The sequence below is a fragment of the Scyliorhinus torazame genome, chromosome 1 (genome assembly GCF_047496885.1).
Source record: "Scyliorhinus torazame isolate Kashiwa2021f chromosome 1, sScyTor2.1, whole genome shotgun sequence".
Classification (NCBI taxonomy): Eukaryota; Metazoa; Chordata; class Chondrichthyes; order Carcharhiniformes; family Scyliorhinidae; genus Scyliorhinus; species Scyliorhinus torazame.
The window spans coordinates 169,935,848-169,960,139 of record NC_092707.1 but is presented as its reverse complement, the minus strand read 5'-3'; the positions used below and the strand labels follow the sequence as shown (position 1 = coordinate 169,960,139).

The window sequence follows — 24,292 nt, the reverse complement described above, 5'->3', positions numbered from 1 at the left end:
TTGCAGCACTCCTCAACCATATACGTAATAGATGTACACCAAATCAAATGTATTTCTTTTATCGAAAGACTAATTCTACATCAAATTGCTAAAACTGAGCAGCAGGAAGTAACGAAAGGAAACACATGTACAGGCAGTCCTCAGACTTGCAACACAATTGGTTCCCAAAAACCACACTGTAGCTCAAACATCATAAAGTGGTTAGCACAGTTGCTCCACAGCTCCAGGGTCCCAGGCTTGATTCCCGGCTGGGTCACTGTCTGTGCGGAGTCCGCACGTCCTCCCCGCGTCTGCGTGGATTTCCTCCGGGTGTTCCGGTTTCCTCCCACCGTCCAAAGATGGGCAGGTTAGGTGGATTGGCCATGCTAATTTTCCCCTAAGTGTCCAAAAAAGGTTAGGTGGGGTTACTGGGACAGGATGGAAGTGTGGGGTTAAGTAGGGTGCTCTTTCCAAGGGCCGGTGCAGACTCGATGGGTCGAATGGCCTACTTCTGCACTGTAAATTCTAAAGTTGAGGACTGCCTGTACAAGGAGTTAACTCAGACTCTTTAAACCTCACCTCGCATCAATCGCTGAGTTTCACTGTGAATCTGACGGATTGCCTCCTTACTCTGTTTAGCTGCTTTCCTCTCTGTACGTACCTTTAAAGGACAAAAGCAATAAGAATTGTATCAGATGGAAAGGCACATAGTCAAAGACAGTAAGCAAATGAAATATAACATCCAAAGTAACTATAAAATGTTTATTTTTGAGCACTGGTTACCAGAAGGAACCTGCACAGGATGCAGCATACCACCAGTGGTAACCTAATGTCATCATCAATAACTGGTTTTATCTATGCTCAGCTAGTGCTATAAGGCAATAATAAAAGTTTGCAATTTCATTTGAATCACAAAACAATATCTAAAAAGACATGCTTCAAATCTGAAAAAGTCCTTGATGGTTGTGTACAAGAGAGAGCTTGGTGCACCTATCACAACGTGCAGCATTTCATTTTGTCACCTTGGAGTGAGTGGTCGCTTATTTGGTAGCTCCCGCTCATGGTGGACCTTTGGGACCTTTCCCCCCCGATTTATAGGGGATTTGATCGACAAAACAGGAGATTGGTGAAGTAGAGGAGAAGGATTCCCCACTAGTGTATGGATTTGTGGACCAGAAGTGGTCTGAAAAGGAGGTATCTTTGGTCGAAGAAAGGAATGGAGTCTGCAGGAGAGAAAAACATGGCGGAGGCTCAGGGACTGGAATTGACGGCCCAGTGGTCAACGGAGCCGCTGGTGGACTTTCTCCAGGAGAGCTTTGCTAAGCAAAGAAAAGAGTATCTGGATCTGATTAAGACAGGGATTGACCAGGTGATGCAGATTGGAAGCCTGGGCCAGGCGATCCAGAAGGTGGAAGAGGCAGTTGCTGAGCATGATGGCCAGCTAATAATAATCACTTATTGTCACATGTCGGCTTCAATAGTTGCTGTGAAAAGCCCCTGGTCGCCACATTCCGGCGCCTGTTCGCGGGGCCCGGTACAGGAATGGGACCCACGCTGCTGGCATTGTTCTGCATTACAAGCCAGCTGTTCAGCCCACTGTGCTAAACCAGCCTCTGGTCTAAACCAGCTAACCGCGATGGCGGCGGAGATGGGGCTGATGAAGGACCACCAGAGAAAGAACAGAGGCCGCAAGAGAAAGTGGAGGATCTGGAGAACAGGTCGCGCAGGCTGAACCTGAGGATTGTTGGCCTCTGGAGGGCAGCGAGGGATCGAAACAGGGTCTTATGTGGCGCACATGTTCGAGAAGCTGCTGGTGGAGGGTGTGTTTACTGGACCCTTGGAGGTGGACAGGGCGCACAGAGCACTTGTGAGGCAGCCGCTGAGGGCAATGGTGGTATGAATGCACCTGTTCCTGGACATGGAACAGATCTCGAAGTGGGCCAGGCAGACAAGGAGCTACAAATGGGAAGATAAGGGGGTGAAGTTTGGCATGGTGGTTTGGGGGGTGTAGAATTGTGCCATTTGGACAACCAAGAGCGAAGGAATTTTCTTTTTTCTCTCCCATGTACACAAAGTGTACTCCCGGATTGATTTTTTTTCATTTTGAACAGCGCTTTGCTGGCCAATGCCGGGTATCCAGCGATTGTTGTGTCGGACCACGCCCCACACTGGGTGGATTTACGGTTGAGCAAGGAGATCGGTCAGCGCCCACAATGGAGATTGGATGTAGGACTGTTAGCGGATGAGGAAGTGTGCGGGCGGGTGAGGGAGGCCGTCCAGAATTATTTGGAGATAAATGACGCAGGGGAGGTTCGGCAGCAACAGTATGGGAGGTGCTGAAGGCAGTAGTTAGGGGTGGGGCTGATTTTGGTACGGGCTCATGGGGAGACGGTGGAGCGGGCAGAGATGGATAGACTAGTTGGGGAGATACTCCAGGTGGAGAGAAGGTATTCTGAAGCCCCGGAGGCGGCGCTGTTGAAGGAGCGGCAGAAGCTGCAGATGTAGTTTGGTCTGATATCCACAGGGAAGGCAGTGGCCAATTGAAGAAGGCGAGAGGGGTGGTATACGAGTATGGGGAGAAGGCCAGTAGGATGCTAGCACACCATGTCAGGAAGAGAGGTGACCAGTGAGATAGGAAGAGTGAAGGACAGAGGGGGGAACTCTGTCTTGGACCCAGTGGGGTGAATGGGGTGTTCAAAGAATTTTATAGTCGGTTGTATGAGTCAGAGCCCCCAGCTGGGGTGGAGGGAATGAGGCTGTTCTTGGAGGGGTTGGAGTTTCTGAAGGTGGAGGAAAAGTTGGTGGAGGGGCTGGGAGCCCCAATCGGGATTGTAGATGTAGTAGAGGGATCGGAGGCTATGTAGTCGTACAAGGCCTCGGAACCGGACAGCAAGTGGAATTTTATAAGAACTTTTCTGGGATGCTGGGTCCACACTGATGAAGGGATTTAATGAGGCATGGGAGCAGGGTGTTCTTCCCCCAACATTGTCACAGGCTTCGTTCTTATTGATCCTGAAGCAGGAGAAGGACCCAGAACATTGCGGGTCATACAGACCAATCTACCTACTAAATGTTGACACCAAATTGCTGGCCAAGATTTTGGCCTCGAGAATAGAGGATTGTGCACCCGGGATAGGGGAGGACCAGACGGGATTTGTCAAAGGCAGGCAGTTAACGGCCGTTAGAAGGCTCTGGAATGTAATCATGATGTCCTCGGAGAGGAGGGAGGTGGAGGTAGTGGTTGCTAAGAGCGGCGGTGTGGGAGCGGGTAGAGGCAGCATCATGTAGGGACACAAGTTTACGAGCACTGGTAACGGCACCTCTGCCGTTCTCGCCGGCCTGATACTCTACAAGCCCGGTGGTAGTGGCAGCCCTGAGAGTTTGGGGTCAATGGCGGAAGCGTATGGGAGTGGAGGGAGCGTCGGTGTGGGCTCCAATTTGTGGTAATCACCGGATTGTACCGGGAAGGATGGATGGGGGGTTTCGGAGGTGGCAGACAGCAGGTATTGAGAGACTGGGAGATCTGTTTATTGATGGGAGCTTTCCTTGTTTGGAGGATCTGGAGGAGGAATTTGAACTGTCGGGAGGGAATGGGTTTTGCTATCTGCAGGTAAGGGATTGCAGGTTTCGACCTTTCGCTTCTACTGCCACAGGGCATACAGGACACTGTAGTTTCTAGAATGGGGGTCGGAGAGGGGAAGGTGTCAGAAATCTATAAAGAACTTATGGAATGGGAAAGAACCCAGATAGGAGAGTTAAAGCGTAAATGGGAGGATGAGTTGGGAAAGGAGTTAGAGGCAGGTCTGTGGGAGGATGCTCCAAGCAGAGTCAACGCGCCCTCATCATGTGCCAGGCTCAGCCTGATACAATGTAAAGTGGTTCACTGAGCACACATGACGGTGGCCCGGATGAGCAGGTTTTTTGGGGTAGAGGACAGGTGTGTGAGGTGTGCAGGAGGGCCGGCATACCGCGTCCACGTGTTTTGGGCATGTCCGAAACTTAGGGGATTCTGACAGGGACTTGCAGATGTCATGTCCACGGTGTTAGAAAATAGGGTGGCACTGAGTCCAGAGGTGGCGATTTTTGGAGTGTCGGGAGACCTGGGAGTCCAGGGGGCGAGAGAAGCTGACGTTTTGGCCTTTGCCTCCTTGGTAGCCTGGAGACGGATCTTATTGGCGTGGAGGGACATGGAACTCCCGGAATCGGAGGTATGGGTTAGTGACATGGATGGGTTTCTCAGACTTGAGAAAATCAAGTTCGCCCTAAGGGGGTCAGTGTTAGGGTTCGTTTGGGGGTGGCAGCCGTTTATCGACTTCTTTGGGGGAAACTAAACTGTTAGCAGTAGCGGAACGGGGGAGGTTAGTTTACGGGAACAGCGAGAAGAGATGGAGACTTGGGGAGTGTTTGTATCGGCCATGTCGGTGGGGCATGGTTGTTGGCTGGCCGGGGTGGAGGGGGGTGTTATAAAAATGTAAACGAATTGTATCGTGTGGTTATAAAAAATTAATGCCTTCATAAAATATTTGTAAAAAAAAAATAAAAAAATACTGTGGCTACCAGCGAAGACTAGGAATTCTAAGGCAAATAACTCACCTCCTGACCCACAAAGCCTGTCCACCATCTACAAGGCACAAGTCAGGAGTGCAATGACATTCTCTACACTTGCCTGAATGAGTACAGCTCCAACAACACCAAAGAAGCTAGACATTATCCAGGACCGCGCAGCCCACTTGATTGTTCCTCCTTCCAGATATTCAAACCCTCCAACACCGATGAACAGTGGCAGCCATGTGCACCATCTACAAGATGCACTGCAGTAACTCACCATCCAAACCCATGACCATCCAGAAGGACACTGTCACGATCATGTCTGATCATCCAACTCAATAGCCAAATCCTGCTTTCTCCCCATAACCGGTGATCCCATTTGCCCCAAGTGCTATAACTAGCCGCCTCTTGAATATATTCAATGTTTTAGCATCAACTACTTCCTGTGGTAATAATTCCACAGGCTCCCCACTCTGGGTCAAGAAATGTCTCCTCATCTCTGTCCCAAATGGTTTACCATGAATCCTCAGACTGTGACCCCTGGTTCTGGACACACCCATCATCGGGAACATCTTCCCTGCATCTATCCTGTCTAGTCCTGTTAGAATTTTATAAGTCTCTATGAGATCCCCCGCCCTCATTCTTCTGGACTCCAGCGAGAACAATCCTAACCTACTCAATCTCTCCTCATGACAGTCCCGCCATCCCCGAAATCAGTCTGGTAAACCTTCGCTGCACTTTCGAGAGCAAGAACATCCTTCCTCAGAAAAGGGGACCAAACTGCACACAATATTCTAGATGTGGCCTCACCAAGGCCCTGTATAATTACAACACATCCCTGCTCCTGTATTTGCAACCTCTTGCAATGAAGGCCAACATACCATTAGCCTTCTTTACCACCTGCATGATTACCTTCAGTGACTGGTGCACAAGGACACCTAGGTCCCCTCTTCCAATTTACAACCGTTCAGGTAGTAATCTGCCTTCCTGTTTTTGCTTCCAAAGTAAATAACCTCACTTAACCAAATTATACTGCATCTGCCATTGATTTGCCCATTCATCCAACCTGTCCAGATTATGCTGTAGGATCTCTGCATCCTCATCACAGTTCACCCTCCCACCCAACTTGGTATCATCTGCTAACTTTTGAGATGCTACATTTTGTTCCCTCACCCAAATCGTTAATATATATTGTGAATAGCTGGGGTCCCAGCACCAATCCCCGTGGCACCCCACTAGTTACTGCCTGCTAATTTGAAAAGGATCCATTAATTCCTACTCTCTTTGTTCCCTCTCTGCCAACCAGTTTTCTATCCACCTCAATATACGTCCCCCAATCCCAATAATCTTGCACAATAACCTCTTATGCGGGACTTTGTCAAACGGCTTCTGAAAGTCCAAATATACCACATCGACTGGCTCCCCCATGTCAACTGTACGAGTTACATCTTCAGAGAATTCCAACAGATTTGTCAAGCATGATTTCCCCTTCATAAATCCATGCTGACTGACTGATCCTGCCACTGCTTTCTAAATGTTCCACTATAAAGTCCTTGATGATGGATTCAAGAATTTTTCCCATTACCGATGTTAGGCTTACTGGTCTATAATTCTGTTTTCTCTCTACCTCCCTTTTTGAATATGAGTGTGACATTAGCTACCCTCCAATCTGCAGGGACAGTTCCATAGTCCATAAAATCCCAGAAGATGACCAGCAATGCATCCCTATTTCCAGAGCCACCTCCTGAAGCACTCTGGGATGCAGATTATCAGGCCCTGGGGATTTATCCACCTCCGATCCCATCATTTTTCCCAGCACTATTTCTCTACTAATATTGATCTCACACACTTCTTCCCTCTCACTGAACCTTTCATTTTCCAATATTTCTGGTATTTGATGTGTCCTCATTTGTGAAGACAGAACCAAAGTATGTATTCAATTGCTCAGCCATTTCATTGTCCCTTATTATACATTCCGCTGTTTCTGTCTGTAGGGGGCCTACATTTGTCTTTACCAATCTCTTTCTCTTCTCGTATCTATAGAAACTCTTAGTTTCTTATACTTACTTTCGTACTGTAATTTCCCCATCTTAAATCAATCCCTTGGTCCTTCTTTGCTGAATTCTAAATTGCTCCCAATCCTCAGACCTATTATTTTTTTGGCCAATGTGTATGCTATTTCTAATTTCCTTTGTAAGCCATGGATTGGCCCTCTTACCCATTTTGCTTTTGTGCCAGAGAGGAATGAACTGTTGCTGCAGTTCCCTTATTACATGCATCTCTAATTTTGTGTTTAATGTAATTCCCAACATCACCACTACAGTTTGGGGGTCTATATATGACAACCACTAATGTTTTTTGAGACTTGGTATTTCTCAACTCTACCGATACAGACTCCACATTGTCAGAGCCAATATCCTTTCTCACCATTGTGCATTTTGTTAATTTCCTCTTTAACCAGCAGCGCCACGCCACCACCTTTTCTTTTATGCCTGTCCTTCCTAAATACTGAATACCCTGGGACATTCATTTCCCATCCCTGGTCACCCTGCAGCGATGTCTCCATCATCCCAATTATAATGTACCCATTTATATCTATCTACCTGGGAACTCCACCACCTGGAAATTCCCCTCCAAGTCACTCACCACCCTGATTTGGAAATATATCGCCATTCCTTCACGGTTGCTGGGACAACATCAGGAACTCCCTTCCTAACAGCACAATAGGTGTACCTAAACTTAAAGGACCGCAGCAGTTCAAGAAGGCAACTCACCACCACCTTCTCAAGGGCAACTAGGGATGGGCAATAAATGTTTGCCTAAGCAAAAGCACCCACATCCCGTAGATGAATAAAAAAATAATTTGACAACTTTTTCCTCCACTTATGTAACCTGCCAACATCTCTGCAGTTTTTTTCCCTTTCACACCTTGCCTTTCCACCTATTTTTGTGTGGTCTGCAAATATCTGTTTAACTCCTTTGCAAGGATAAGACAACCAAATGACCAATTGAGTGAGCCTTCTCCACCATTCAATAAGGTGGGCTTCAACTCCACTTTCCTGCCCACTGCCCATATCCCTTGATTCTGAGAGTTTATCTCAGCCTGAAAGGTATTCAATGGTGAAACATCCATAATCTCTGGCAGAGAATTTCAAAGAATCACACCCTTTAAATTTAGTTTCTCCTCATCTCAGATGATTGGCCCCTTATCCTGAGAATATGCCCCAGTGTTTTAGATTGCCAGACCAGCAGAAACAATCTCTCAGCATCTCTCAAAATGTTGCATGTTTGAATAAGACAGCCTCTCATTCTTTTAAACGCCAGAGAAAATAGGCCAGAACAGAGTTGCTGATAGACTCAAAAGGGTTTACTGATTTACTTGTAAATGCCTGATTAGAGTGAATTAAGCAAGGTGAATTCCCTCATTGAAATTTAGCTTAATACAGAACTCGCTCATAGTTTCCCAAATGTCTATCTCTTCTTATATGTTTGAGTTCTAAAATACAAATCAATTCAAGGTGCAGTAAACAGGGCAATTTGCCATAGTCCATGAGGCCATTGGCATCTCTCTCAGAGAGAAATAAGTGGTTACACAGCTTGAAGGGTACCATTCTGCATCAAGCAAGGAGGTATTCATGAACTGCCACAGGTGAGCATGTAATAATAAGTAAATCCCATAAAATGTTTGCAGCAAATAACCATCAACTGAACTAAGCCATCAAAGGACAGATTGGTTAAAAAAAGAATGCAGATAGCAGTGAACATAATCTGCTCTGGGAAACTTCTGTAAAAGCTATTTATAATAAAAACCCCAACAAGTTTGTTGAGTTTTCTTTTTATAAAAGGAATTTTAAGAATAAACATTTGTAAAGCTTGAACTTTTTTAATGACGCCAAGGAAAGCAGAACAGGGGAAAGCGGCAAAAAATTATTCAGTCACTAATACAACGTTGAAGAGGCTTTTCCGACAGATTCGATACAATATTTAATTTTAAATGGTGATGCGATAAATGATCAATATTGACCTATTCTTAGTACAATATTACCTTTTTGTCTTGTATTTGCATCGAAGGCTTCTCACAGTCATAATCCTGGAGATTTTCAGCAGATGGAATCGGTTTTGTACTCTAAAATCAGAAATAAATGCAACTGAGAAAACATGCTAGATTGAAATCATAGATAGAATCAAGGAATTCCTACAGTGTAAGCGGCTGTTCAGCCCATCGGGTCTGCACTGACTCTCTGAAAGAGCACCCTAGCTAGGCCCACTCCCCTATCCCCGTAACTCCATAACCCCACCCAACCTGAACACCTTTGGACCCGAAGGGGCAATTTAGCATGGGGAATCCACCCAACCTGCACATGAATTTTTTTTTTTTTTTAAATCTCCTCCTTTTTCAAATTTTCTCCCAAATTTACACCCAACAATAAACAATAATCAGTAACGAATGTAATGTCAATCCCCATATCAATAGCAACGAGCCCATCCTCCCACCAAACCCCAGACATTAGCCCGTATGTTAACATAAACAAATGACAAAAAGGAATCATCCATAGTCACCATTAACACAAAGTCCTTCTGCCCCCCAATGTTCGATGTGTTCCAATTCTCGAAAGTGCATAATGAATAATGCCCATGAACCCCTCCATCCTTCCCCTCAGTTCAAATTTGACCTTTTCAAACGTCAAGAATTCCAGCAGGTCCCCTGCCACGCCAGGGCACAGGGTGGAAAGGTTGATCTCCGCCCTAACAGGATCCGCCCACCTTTGGGCGATCAACAAGGCGAAGGCTACATCTGCTTCCGCGCCCGTTTCAACCCCGGCTGGTCCGACACCCCGAATATGGCCTCCCGAAAAGATGGGCTTTGACAAAGTCATCGGACTCGAAAGGTTAGCTCTTTTCTCCCTACAGATGCTGCCAGACTTGCTGAGATTTTCCCGCATTTTCTCTTTTGTTTCAGATTCCAGCATCCGCAGTAATTTGCTTTTATCAAGAGGTAATTCAGTATGGCTAATCCACCTAACCTGCACGTCTTTGGACTGTAAGAGGAAACAGGAGCACCCAAAGGAAACCCACACAGACACGGGGAGAAAGTGCAAACTCTAGACACAGTCGCCCAAGGCTGGAACTGACCCGGGTCCCTGGTGCTGAGGCAGCAGTGCTAACCACAGTGCAGCCCCTCCATCAGAAGCCCCCTCCTGACTGGATGCGCAGGTCAAGGAGACACAGCCGGAGTGCGACACATCCAGAGTGGGAATTGGAACTTGGTAATTTGGTGCAGTGAGGTAATTCGGTGTGAAGTGGGAGAAGGTGCTTTTCCCCTACCGTTTTGTTGTCTTTCTTCTGGCCTGTAACTTTTAATCTGCAGGGAGAGAACCAGAGAGCATTCTGGGAAGGCAAGTGATTTTTTATTACCGTTTCAAATTGTGTGGGGGGGGGGGGGGGGAGAGGAGGGCGGCAGAAACTGAAGTGACATCACAGAAAAGCTGTGACCTGATTGGAAATCTACATTAAATTTAAAAATTAAACATTGTTAAACTAATTAAACATAATTACTTAATTATAATTTAGAGGGGTATCTAAGCCAGAGATCGGAGAGTACTTTTTTTTAGCTTTCACATTAATAGTAGAAATCTAGTGCTAGGAAACATATAGTTAACAGTCAGTTGCTTTTTAAAAAAATAATTTTTAAAATTTAATTTACTAATTAATTAATGCAAAGTCAATTAGAGGGGTGCAGTGCTCTGACTATGAGATGTGGCAGTTCCGGGAGGCTTCCAACGTCCCGGATGGCTTCATCTGCAGAAAGTGCACCCAACTAGAGCTCCTCACAGACCGAATGGTTCGGTTGGAGCAGCAGTTGGATGCACTTAGGAGCATGCAGGTGGCAGAAAGCGTCATAGATAGCAGTTATATAAATGTGGTCACACCCAAGGTGCAGGCAGAGAAATGGGTGACCACCAGAAGGGGCAGGCAGTCAGTGCAGGAATCCCCTGTGGTTGTCCCCCTCTTGAACAGGTATACCCCTTTGGACACTGTCAGGGGGGATAGCCAATCAGGGGAAAACAGCAGCAGCCAGAGCAGTGGCACCACGGCTGGCTCTGATATTCAGCAGGGAGGGTCAAAGCGCAGAAGAGTAATAGTAATAGGGGACTCTATAGTCAGGGGCACAGATAGGCGTTTCTGTGGACGTGAAAAAGACTCCAGGATGGTATGTTGCCTCCCTGATGTCAGGGTCCAGAATGTCTCAGAACGGGTAGCAGGCGTCCTGAAGGGGGAGGGCAAACAGGCAGAGGTTGTTGCACATATTGGTACTAACGGCATAGGCAGGAAGGGGCATGAGGTCCTGCAGCAGGAGTTCAGGGAGCTAGGCAGAAAGTTAAAAGACAGGACCTCTATGATTGTAATCTTGGGATTACTCCCTGTGCCACGTGCCAGTGAGGCTAGAAATAGGAAGATAGAGCAGCTAAACAGCTGGTGTAGGAGGGAGGGTTTCCGTTATCTGGACCACTGGGAGCTCTTCCGGGGCAGGTGACCCGTATAAGAAGGACGGATTGCATCTAAACTAGAGAGGCATAAATATCCTGGCCGCGAGGTTTGCTGGTGTCACACGGGAGGGTTTAAACTAGTATGGCAGGGGGGTGGGTACCCGAGCAATAGGTCAGACGGTGAAAGCATTGAGGGAGAACTAGGGAATAGGGCCAGTATGGCTCTGAGGAAGAGCAGACAGGGAGATTTTGCTGAAAACAGCGGGTATGGTTGCCTGAATTGCATATGTTTTAATGCAAGACGTATTACGGGCAAGGCAGATGACCTTAGAGCTTGGATTAGTACTTGGAACTATGATGTTGTTGCCATTACAGAGACCTGGTTGAGGGAAGGACAGGATTGGCAGCTAAACGTTCCAGGGTTTAGATGTTTCAGGCGGGATCAAGGGGGGATGGAAAAGAGGTGGCGGAGTTGCGCGACTGGTTAGGGAGAATATCACAGCTATACTACGGGAGCACACCTCAGAGGGCAGCGAGGCTATATGGGTAGAGATCAGGAATAAGACGGGTTCAGTCACAATGTTGGGGGTTTACTACAGGCCTCCCAACAGTCAGTGGAAGATAGAGGAGCAGATAGGTAGACAGATTTCGGAAACGAGTAAAAACAACAGGGTTGTTGTGATGGGAGACTTCAACTTCCCCAATATTGACTGGGACTCACTTAGTGCTAGGAGCTTAGACGGGGCAGAGTTTGTAAGGAGCATCCAGGAGGGCTTCTTAAAACAATATGTAGATAGTCCAACTAGGGAAGGGGCTGTACTGGACCTGGTATTGGGGAATGAGCCTGGCCAGGTGGTACAAGTTTCAGTAGGGGAGCATTTCGGGAACAGTGACCACAACTCTGTAAGTTTTAAAGTGCTGGTGGACAAGGATAAGAGTGGTCCTAGGGTGAATGTACTAAATTGGGGGAAGGCTAATTATAACATGAGGCAGGAACTGAAGAACCGAGATTGGGGGCGGATGTCGGAGGGTAAATCAACATCTGACATGTGGGACGCATTCAAATGTCAGTTGAAAGGAATTCAGGACCGGCATGTTCCTGTGCGGAAGTAGGATAAATACTGCAAATTTCGGGAACATTGGATAACGAGAGATATTGTAGGCCTCGTCAAAAAGAAAAATGAGACATTTGTCAGGGCTAGAAGGCTGTGAACAGACGAAGCCTGTGTGGAATACAAGGAAAGTAGGAAGGTACTTAAGCAAGGAGTCAGGAGGGCTAGAAGGGATCACGAAAAGTCATTGGCAAATAGGGTTAAGAAAAATCCCAAGGCTTTCTACACGTACATAAAAAGCAAGAGGGTAGCCAGGGAAAGGGTTGGCCCACTGAAGGATAGGCAAGGGAATCTGTGTGGAGCCAGAGAAAATGGGCGAGGTACTAAATTAATACTTTGCATCAGTATTCACCAAAGAGAAGGAATTGGTGGATGTTGAGTCTGGAGAAGGGTGTGTAGATAACCTGGGTCACATTGAGATTCAAAAAGGCGAGTTGTTGGGCGTCTTGAAAAATATTAAGGTAGATAAGTCCCCAAGGCCTGATGGGATCTACCCCAGAATACTGAAGGAGGCAAGAGAGGAAATTGCTGAGGCCTTGACAGAAATATTTGGATCCTCACTGTCTTCAGGTGATGTCCCAGAGGACTGGAGAATAGCCAATGTTGTTCCTTTGTTTAAGAAGGGTAGCAAGGATAATGCAGGGAACTACAGGCTGGTGAGCCTTACGTCAGTGGTAGGGAAATTACTGGAGAGAATTCTTCGAGACAGGATTGACTCCCATTTGGAAGCCAATGGACGTATTGGCGAGAGGCAGCATGGTTTAGTGAAGGGTAGGTCGTGTCTCACTAACTTGGAGTTTTTTGAAGAGGTCACAAAGATGATTGATGCAGGTCGGGCAGTGGATGTTGTCTATTATGGACTTCAGTAAGGCCTTTGACAAGGTCCCTCATGGTAGACTGGTACAAAAGAAGGTGAAGTCACACGGGATCAGGGGTGAGCTGGCAAGATGGATACAGAACTGGCTAGGTCATAGAAGGCAGAATAGCAATGGAAGGGTGTTTTTCTAATTGGAGGGCTGTGACTAGTGGTGTTCCGCAGGGATCAGTGCTGGGACCTTTGCTCTTTGTAGTATATATAAATGATTTGGAGGAAAATGTAACTGGTCTGATTAGTAAGTTTGCAGCCGACACAAAAGGTTGGTGGAATTACGGATAGCAATGAGGACTGTCAGAGGATACAGCAGGATTTAGGTCGTTTGGAGACTTGGACGGGGAGATGGCAGATGGAGTTTAATTCGGACAAATGTGAGGTAATGCATTTTGGAAGCTCTAATGCAGGTAGGGAATATACAGTGAATGGTAGAACCCTCAAGAGTATTGACAGTCAAAGAGATCTAGGTGTACAGGTCCACAGGTCACTGAAAGGGGCAACACAGGTGGAGAAGGTAGTCAAGAAGGCATACGGCATGCTTGCCTTGATTGGCCAGGGCATAGAGTACAAGAATTGGTAAGTCATGTTGCAGCTGTATAGGACCTTAGTTAGGCCACACTTGGAGTATAGTGTTCAATTCTGGTCGCCACGCTACCAGAAGGATGTGGAGGCTTTAGAGAGGGTGCAGAAGAGATTTACCAGAATGTTGCCTGGTATGGAGGGCATTAGCTATGAGGAGCAGTTGAATAAACTCGGTTTGTTCTCACTGGAACGACGGAGGTTGAGGGGTGACCTGATAGAGGTCTACAAAATTATGAGGGGCATAGACAGAGTGGATAGTCAGAGGCTTTTTCCCAGGGTAGCGGGATCAATTACTAGGGGGCATAGGTTTAAGGTGCGAGGGGCAAGATTTAGGAGATATACGAGGCAGGTTTTTTTTTTACACAAGAGTAATGGGTGCCTGGAACGCGCTGCCGGAGGAGGTGGTAGAAGCAGGGACGATAGTGACATTTAAGGGGCATCTTGACAAATACATGAATAGGATGGGAATAGAGGGATAGGGACCCAGGAAGCGTAGAAGATTTTAGTTTAGCATGGTCGGTGCAGGCTTGGAGGGCCGAAGGGCCTGTTCCTGTGCTGTACTTTTCTTTGATAACCTTTAAGGCCTCACCTCCATCAACCCACCCTCTCCCCAGTGGCCCTGATCATCCCCTCCCAATCCACCAGGCCTTCCTTGGTCCCTGTACACTCATCTTGTCCTGTGGCTGCAGCACTTAGGTGTAGTCCCTCACGGTAGCGTGGGTAAGCAAATTCACAAACAAGGATGTCGCGAAAGACAGGACTTTACTGTACTCAAAGGGTCGAAGGTTAGATTGTAAAATCCAGGCAGTGGGAGGACTGCTTCAGCCCATGTTACTGCTCGCAACAACAATTACCCCTTTTATGACACAAAACAGGCAAAAGATTTCCACAATTAAAAAAGTTTAAGATAACACGCACTTTGGGTTGCTTTGCTTTCTTTTTTACTGCTGCTCGTATGGCATCCAATGATAACTCATCGTCCTCTGCATCGAGTTCATGTTCATCATCCATTTCCGTCTCAAACAGGTCGCTGTTGCTCAGCAGGCAGCCACTGTCATCTGCTACCTTGAATTCCTTAGACGCTTCCTGAACAGAAGAGTTAAAGAAGTTCAGAGAAACTAACAAAAGCGATTAATGTAATTACTACTACATACTATCTTCAGAGTGCTGGAATAAATAAGACTTAAAAGTATTTTATGTCAAATAAAGGGCAGCATGGTGGTAAAGTGGTTAGCACTGTTGCTTCAGTGCCAGGGTCCCAGGTTCGATTCCCAGCCTGGATCACTGTCTGTACAGAGTCTGCACGTTCTCCCAGTGTCTGCGTGAGTTTACTCCGGGTGCTCCAAGTCACGAAAGACGTGCTTGTTAGGTGAATTGGACATTCTGAATTCTCCCTCTGTGCACCCGAACCGGCACCGGAGTATGGAGACTAGGGGCCTTTCACTGTAACTTCATTGCAGTGTTAATGTAAACCGACTTGTGACAATAAAGATTATTATAAATAGTTCAGGTGGTCAAGTTTACGCTGTTTTAAGGCACCATGTTAAATATCTATTTTTCACACCGGTTTTGTCTGTTTGTTCTTTTTTCTCTTCAGTTTCTCAATCACTGCAAGTTGTTTCTGTGCTTTCTCTCGCTGCCTTTGGGATTTGTCCTTTCGATTTGCCCGTTCTTTACGATACTTTGAACATTTTGAGTTTTCTTGGCTAAGTGAAGAGCTGTCTGAATCAGAGTTTTTGTGATGGTTTTTTGTTGTGGATAGTTCTTCATCTTCACTCCCAACACAACTAGATTTTATCATCCTCGCTTCGTCTTTACTGTTGAGAATGTCCAAGTCACTTTCATCGCTATCTAATGCCACTCTCCGAACACGTCGTAATTTTTTGCTTTTGTCTCCAGCATTAACATTCAAGCTTTGCTTCTCGTTCTCACTCTCGCCCTCGGATGTTAAATTGCCGATTTTGTTCACATTGCTTGCCTCCTCATCACTATCACTCTCCTGTAGAGGTTTTCTTGTAATTTTCTTACAAGTAAAAATTTCCTCTTCGGAGTCTGGAAGGAAACAAAAAGGGATTGAATCACAAATTGATATATTACACTGTCAATTTATCTGAAGTACTTACATGTCAACTTCATTGCATTTAAACAATCACAGAAAAATAAACAAATTTGAGTATTTGCTACTCAACTAGGAAACAGCCTAAATGATATCGCACAAGAGAAGCACATTGTCATAGCATGAACGTAACACTGGAGCATTGGGGAGAAGTGTAATTTGAATATTGGTGTATTATTCAACTGCCGTTTGTCAGGCATATTAATCCTCACATTGCAGAGCAACCTGACCATATGCCAGGACACAAGCAAACTTGTGAATTGTAGTAGTTTTTGTTTAAAACTTAAATACGTTTTCATCACCCATATTTTCATGTTCCAACCTCAGTCAGGAAGCACAACTCACGTCCAATATCTACCACTATCAATTCAAGCCGCATCAAAACTTGAATCACAAATGGCTCACTGACATAATAACCAATGTTCAAGTTTACATTCTGAGATTTGAAAGTCTAAAAAAACCATGGAATCTAGCACTGGAGGATACCACCCATCGTGCCTTTGAAAATTGTCCAATTTAATCTCATTAGACCTCCTTGTGCTTCAAGGATAACCATTCCACGTCTCCAAAGAATTCACCTTGTATCCCCTGCAAGACCATGACATCCCCCTTGAAATGCAGTACCCAGGTTTATACCGGATTCTCCTGCTGGGCCTAACCAGTGACTGGGAAAAGTTTATTATTGTTTCCTGTGTTTCTATTCATAAAGCCAAGGATCTCATTGTCTGTCAAGTTCATTCAACCATTTCCATTACAAAATTGCCAGATAAGCCAAGAGAAGAGAATTACATGGAAGCAGAGTGCAATGCTTTCCACCACCTGATAATGGGAATAATTTCAATATACGCAAAAAACAGGTAACTTAGATTTGTGCAATTGACGCACCAAGTATTTTTTGACAAAGCGCTCAAGACAATAAACATCAGATTTGATGATATTGAGAACAAATTACCGGCGACCACACAGGAAAGAACACAAACCTCTGTCAGAGTGGCATGTTTTTTTGTTCAAACTCGGAGAGACCATTCCACAACTTCCCTTGCCGCTGTCAGTATCACTGTAATTTGTTTTCTCCTCACCAAAAGTTAACTGCAAAGAAAATACAAAAACAGATCCTATTTTGGTCACAGCTCATTAGGTACAAATTGATTTTCCCTGAATCTTCTCAATATTTCAAAGTTGGAAGGGAAGAGAACAATTGGGTTCCACTTTGGTTATAAATTCAGACCAGTGAGGACAAAGGTTTCTTTCCTACATATTGATTTGAGAAATAATTTTTAACAGTCTTAACAAAACAGATTCACAAATAAATAACATTGGATTTACAGCTCAGAAATAGGCTACTTGGCCTCAATCGATCCATGCCAACATTTATGCTCCATTCAAGCCTACTTCCACCCAACTTTAATATAACATCAGTATATTATTCTATTCCTTTCTCCCTCTTGTGGTCCTCTAGCACCTTTTAAAATACCAAAGCAGAGCAGTTGAGGGGAACAGATGCAATATTAAGATGGGTGGTAATAGTTTCCCCTAAATTCCTTGTTGAATTTAACATTGATGACCATATACTAATTGTAACAAGGGAAACAGCTTGAACCATCTGTTGTGTCAAACCCCTTCATAATTTTACATCATCCCTCAGTCTTCTCTTTTCTAGAAGAGTGTCCCAACCTATTGATCTTTCTTTATAGTTACAACCGCACAATGCTTATATCATTCATGTAGTTATTTGTTGCACCTTCTCCAGGACCTGAATATCCTTTTAACAAACTCAACTTATTCAGATACCTGGTTGGATTAAGTACCGATGTGTCAATCTTGAGCTTTCTTCGAAGTGGGAATATTCAGGGGAAAACTGTTTAAATATTACATTCCCGAGGTTGATACTTAATGTGAAACTCAAAAAAAAAACTAAAATTAATAAGTATCGGAATTTAAGCATGGAGCTTCAATTTCCAAGAAGGATATTTTAAAACTCAGCACAAGGTTGAAAGTTTACAACAGCCTTTCACAGGAATTTATAGAATAGAATTCCTACAGTGCAGAAGGAAGCCATTCGGCCCATTGAGTCTGTACTGACCCCCCGAAAGAACACGAACCCCACACAGATTGTGACCAATCCACCTAACCTGCACACCTTGGACACTAAGGGGCGATTTTGCATGATCAATCCACCTAACCTATTCCTAACAGACTGTGCTCAATATTAAGTGGGCCCATTCCACTTCATCTATTGTTTGATAGAATTGTCTGCTGATCTCCATGGAAGAGTACTTCAACCAAGGATTGTTTTAAAAGTAACTTTTGAAATCTATTACTCATTTTTGTGAATCATAGTTTTGGGGGAAGTAGTTCAAAAAACAAGTCAGATTAATACCCTATTTACAGCCAATTTCATCCCACAGCATATTGCAAGTAAACTATTTCCATTGCTAACTTAAGGATTTGTGGGTAATTGCATCTTTTTGTTTTTGGCAGTCAGGACATGGAATTAATTTGCCGATGGCAATTGAGCATTCAAAACTGCTCGTGGATGAATAACCAGAATTGAGTTTGTACCAATATGCACAGATATAAACCTGCAGCTTGTACATCAGTAAATCATAAAGATACAAAATATTTATAGAACGCATCTTTCTTATGTTTCCCCATCAATTGGAGCACCTATCACAGCCTAGCAACTAGATAAATGAGAAATCAGCTACAATACAGGACACGTGTACAAAACAAAAATGTTCAAAAACTAAACAGCTATTGAAATGTGACTGTTGTACTGGACTTCAAGAGACTGCATCAGCAGTAAAGCCAGTGTTTTTCAGACAAATAACAGCAACCCATTTTACCAATGCAATTCAACAATGCTAGGAAGATCAATGATTAACTGCTTCATGCACCAACATGAGAAACAAAAGTGATTTCAATACTGCATTTTGCACTTGTGCAAGAGCTTACAATGGAGACACACACCAGCCATTGCACATGGAAACTTTAAGCTTTCTGGTCGATTTGGAAAGAACAGGATTGGTATTGTCAATAGAATTGCAAACGCTGTCCAGAGATCAGGAGTACTAAATGCTTGATCCAAATCTCTAGAGCCCACATAACCAATAACTCAAAATAAAGTCATTCCAGAAGTCAATTAAGCCCCCACCTTATTCTTATCTAATATTCACATTACACCACAGATCACTGGATAACAAGTTTAAGTAAGAAAGCTAGCTCAGACTCAGCATACTGAATCTGAGACTGTGCAGATTGAGTTCAGTACATTGTGCAGAGCATTTTATACAGTGAGCCATACAAGTCAGATACAAAGGACAACGACTAATGTACTGGTTTGGGAACCTTCTGGAATCCATGAGAACATAAAAATAGGAGTGTGAATGGAACATAACCCATCGGAGTTCAATAAGATCATGACTGCATTAACTCCACTTTCATGCATTGCTTTAACATCCAAAAATTCTGTCGATCTTAGTCTTCATATACATAATGTGGAGATGCTGGCGTTGGACTGGGGTGTGCACAGTAAGAAGTCATACAACACCAGGTTAAAGTCCAACAGGTTTGTTTCGAATCACTAGCTTTCCTCAGCTGAATGAAGAGGTGGGTTCCAAAAACATACACACATATATATATATATATATATATATATAGACAAAGATGCAATACGATACGTTTCGCCGAAAGCTAGTGATTCGAAACAAACCTGTTGGACTTTAAACTGGTGTTGTAAGACTTCTTACTGTGTTCAGATACATAATAACTGAATATCCACAGCATTCTGGGCAGATAATTCTTAAGATTTACAACCCCCAAGTGGAGAAGTTCCTGCTCGCCCCAGTTCTATGTAACCAGCCCCTTAACAGTGAGACGACAACCACTGTTCTTGCCTACAGAACCTTTCAACAAGTGCCCCAACCAAGCCGTGAAGAATTTTAAATGTCAATGAGATCACTTCTCATGGTTCTAAAAACTTAATGAGATTACAGGTCTACTCTACTCGGAGAAGCAAACAGTCCAAGAAGGACAACGTGAGCGCCCAAGACGTTAAAAAATGCAGAATAGTTCTCTAACCACTATTTAATCTAGTTAACCTTTCCTCGCATCAGGCAATAAGCTTTATGCCGCAGTTATGTTTTCTAGAGGTGGCGAAAATATTGAAAAATGAAACTAGATTAAACAAATGTTTCCAAAATTGTGCAACAAGTGGAAAAAAAAGATTCGCAGCATGAACAGCAGTGGGTGATGTCAAGGATATTGGGTGGTGGCTAGATTTGAGGAGGGAAACTTTTAAGGTGCAGAAAGCGAGTAAATGCTGCACCAATGAGCAGTTTAGGGATTAGACCGCCATCTGCCACCCTTGCATCACAATGATCATCTTCTGTTAACCTAAATCAACTCCCCCGCCAAAATCAGAATCGAGGGCACACACACAGCGGAGAGAAACTTCAGTTACTCGATATATAAACAGCCATTCAATAAACGATGGAGTTTTGAACTGCAGCAACTGACAAATTTAAACCCACTGGAAACAGGAAAAAACCCAGCGGCTGACAGGCTCGAAAACACCAACGGCCCCACAAGTTTAGTTGTATAACTCTCGGGAAGGGGGCAGCGGGCCACCCGACAGACAAAAGCCTCGAGAAGCCTTGTCTGTGGGAATAATTCCTCCCACCGGCAGAGGCTGAAAGTCCGGGGGGGGGGGGGGGGGGGGGCACACTGGGAGGCCCCCGCCAGACCGGCCGCCTCCATTTTGTTCTTACCTCTGTGCGCGGCTCAGACAGAGACATAGCGGAGTTACCAGTGGCTTTGTAAACGAGAGAGAGCAACAACAAAATAATAGAGAGACGGTCGCGAAGTGCCGTTGGCTTCAGAGAGTCGGATTGAAAGTCACTTCACAGCAGCCATGAAAACGATGTAACTCCACTCGCCAGCAGCGGGAAAGCTTCTGCCGCAAAAACAACTTCAGCAGCTCGCCCAATTCGGCCTTCCCGCTCAGCTGCATTGCGCACGCGCCCCGATCAGGGCCCCCGCCCCGCCGTCCCGCGCGGTGCCCCTGATTGGCGCCGACCGGAAAGGCCACGCCCCTTCGCTATAATGCCCCCCCCCCGGGGTGTTCGTACTGTGTCCCCGCCCTGGCTAAGTACGTCAGAGGTGAGATCCCTCCCCGTTTTAGCGATGATTGACGTGATCACAGCGGCAGCTGGCGGCTTTGATTGGTGCTTTCCTCCCCCCCCCTGGGCTGCAGAGGCAAATTTGAAATGGACCTTCTCTGATTGAGACACAAGATCAAAATGGCAAGTTCCCATGAAGGGCACCATTAATATAATAAATAAACAATAAGTTTAAATATATAAACGTACCAGATAGGAGCAACGTTCAAAAAATGAAATAGTTGCACCAAATGTCAGCAAGGCCATAAAAAAAAAACGCACTCAGCTTTATTTCTGGGGAATTGAAGAGTAAAGAAGTTATGTTAAACCTATATTGGATCTTGGTGAGTACTTCATTCAGTTCTGGTCACCCTATTATAAAAAGTATACAGAGCACAGGAGAGAGTGCAGAGATGATTTGCAAGGTTCATACAAGAAATGTGTGGCTATGTACATCGGGTAAGGATTAACAGTCAGGGCCTCTTCAAAAAAGGCTGTGGATGACCTAATAGAGATCTTTGAAGTTATGAAAGATTTTGATAAGCATGGACACAGAAAGATTGTTTCCTTTTGTGGGGCCACCAAATTTAGTCACCAAAAAAATCCAATAGGAAATTCAGAAAAAAACTTCTTCACCCAAGAAGTGATAAGAATGTGGAATTCATTATCACAGGAATGTGAACAGTATAGATGCATTTAAGGGTAAACAAAACAATCACTAAAGAACAGGATAGATGGCAACAATGGCAGATTTAGATGAGGGTGGGAGAAAGCCTGAGTAGAGCATAAACATCTGCAATGACTGGTTGGGCCAAATAGCCTGTTTCTGTGCCATATGTCCTATATAATACTATGTAAAGTTTTTCACCTTCCTTCACTCAACTGCTGTTCCCTGCAGATTACAGGGTATCTGTATCTTTCAATAATCTCACTGATGCTGGTCGAAGTTAAGTCCATTTGACTGGGTAGAAACACAAATGAAGAAGAGGTGACTGCTGATGTATAATTTCCTCTGCAATAACTTGCTGGCTGCACGCTCCCCTCAGTTAGCAGGTTCCAAGCCATACCTCAGAAGAATTAAAGCTCTCATGGCACTATTTAGAAGAGTAGGATTGTTAGCTCCAGTACCCTAGCCAACATTTTCCCGCAACCAAAATCTATAAAACTATTAGAAACACAAAATGCTGGAATTTACAGAACCTACAGTACACAGGAGGCTATTTGATCCATCGAGTCTGCACCGTCCCCTGGAAAGAGCACCCCGTTTAAGCCCACACCTCCACCCTTTTCCTGTAACCCAGTAACCCCAACCAACCTTTTCAGGTCACAAAGGGCAATTGCTAAATTTAGCATGGCCAATCCACCTAACCTGCACATCTTTGGACTGTGGGAGAAACCGGAGCATCTGGAGGAAACACATGCAGACACAGGGAGAATGTGCAGACTCCGCACGGACAGTGACCGAAGCCAGGATTCGAGTCGGAGAGCATCAGACTTGCAATGTTAATTTCTCTTCACAGATGCTGTCTTGCCTGTTGAGTTCTTCCAGTATTCTTTGTTTTAATAATTATTTTTTTTTTAAAATCTTTATTGTCACAAGTAGGCTTACATTAACACTGCAATGAAGTTATTGTGAAAGCCCCTAGTCGTCACATTCCGGCGCCTGGTCGGGTACTCAGAGGGAAAATTCAGAATGTCTAAAGTACCTAACAGCACGTCGTTCGGGACTTGTGGGAGGAAACCAGAGCACCCGGAGGAAACTCACGCAGAGACGGAGAGAATGTGCAGACTCTGCACAGAGAGTGACCCAAGCCGGGAATCAAATCTGGGACACTGGAGCCATGAAGCCATAGTGCTAACCACTATGCTACCGTGCTGTCCCAGTTCAGATTTCCAACATCAATTATATTTTGCTTTTGAATTGGTAAAATTGATGATCTGGTTGTTATTACATTACTGTTTATGGGACCTTACAGTGTATAATTAGCTTATGTTACATTACAACATTCCAAAATGCTTTGGACATTCTGAAGGTGCAAAAGTGATTACATAAACGCAGATGACTCTGAGGAATTCACAGCACAGTAGGTGCTTACTCAGCCCATCCTGCCTCCACAGACTCTTTGAAAGAGCAGTTATGCTCAGTCCCACATACATGCTTCTTGTCCATATACTTCAAGTTCCTCATCCGGTTATGGGCCAGGGTTTAAAAACTCCAAAGTGTATTATGGTATTTACCTGACCTACAACATTTTGATGAATTTGGTTAGGATGAGCACAGGAGGCTTTCCTTCAGGTGTGATTCAACAGTCTCCCCAGACATTTTAATCAAAATAAGCTTTATTCTAAGAACTTAGTTAACATTTATATAAACACTCACCAAGAATTTTTATCAATTACAAACCTAAAGACACTCCACAGCTACAGTAATCTATATGTAACACTTAATGAATTCCCCCTTAACTGTTCCAATTCAATAACAAAATCCCATAAACCAAAAAACCCTTTTCAAGGGTGTGACCCGGCACTCTGCATTCTCACTTGAATAAGACTGGCTTTTCCTGAGATTCTGACCCCGTCTCACCAGCAGATTTAAACCCTTCCGGAAACCAAACTATATCTTAAAAGCCACCACCAAGGTGATTTTTACTGGAATAGATATTTAAAATGAAAATAGAAAAACAAGAACAAAACACATCTTTCACCCTGAGTCCACAGCAGTCAAAACTGAAAGTGAAAGAAAACTCACAGCCACATCTCAGCTCCACCCACAAAAGTGACATCACTGAAGCCATGTGATAAGTCAAAAAACTTTCTTAAAGGGACACTCCCATGATAATCCTAATTTTATATAGCTTTTTCCTCTTGACGCAAACTTGTTGAACCTAAACTGAAAATTTATCGCAGGCTCATACTTGGGAGTTCTAAATGCATCGACCTGAAGCAACCTTTTCTATTTTAATTTGCACTTTTAAAAGGTAAAAAATAAATAAACATTGTTATTAGTATATCTAACAATGTTAGCACATCACCCATCAACTAGATTGCATTAAGCATAAACCAATAAAGATATCTTATCTTATTAGAGTTATATCTTAAACCATAATTTACAACACATCACCATTTGCTTTACAATTATGGGAACAGAGCAACAGGAGCATGCAGTTGATTAAAAAACTCGGTAATCACCCACCCTACAGGCAATAGAAACACAACAGTAGTAAACAAAAGACTTGCATTTATATATCACTTTTCACAACCTCAAGATGTTCCAAAGTGCTTCACAATCAACTAAAAACTTTTAAGTGGAGTCACTTGCAAAGTAGGAGATTTGGCAGAATAGTGTGCACAGCTAAACCCCCACAAATAGCAATGTGATAATGACCAGATAATGTGTTTAAGATATTAATTGAAGGATAAATATTGACCAAGACTCC

At 44.3% G+C, this 24,292-nt stretch overlaps 1 protein-coding gene across 1 annotated transcript in view; it reads right to left on the bottom strand.

Moving 5' to 3' along the window:
* The window catches only part of LOC140416666 (claspin), a 63,273-nt gene extending 42,560 nt beyond the window's left edge, over positions 1 to 20,713 (bottom strand). Inside the window, exons 1-6 of the mRNA XM_072501143.1 lie at positions 20,466 to 20,713; positions 16,677 to 16,785; positions 15,145 to 15,632; positions 14,499 to 14,666; positions 8,573 to 8,653; positions 559 to 640 (exon numbers count right to left, since the gene is read on the bottom strand). Coding sequence (XP_072357244.1) covers positions 559 to 640; positions 8,573 to 8,653; positions 14,499 to 14,666; positions 15,145 to 15,632; positions 16,677 to 16,785; positions 20,466 to 20,492 — 955 coding nt within the window. The 5' untranslated portion in view covers positions 20,493 to 20,713. The remainder of the gene's footprint in view (positions 1 to 558; positions 641 to 8,572; positions 8,654 to 14,498; positions 14,667 to 15,144; positions 15,633 to 16,676; positions 16,786 to 20,465) is intronic.
* Positions 20,714 to 24,292: the final 3,579 nt, after the last annotated feature.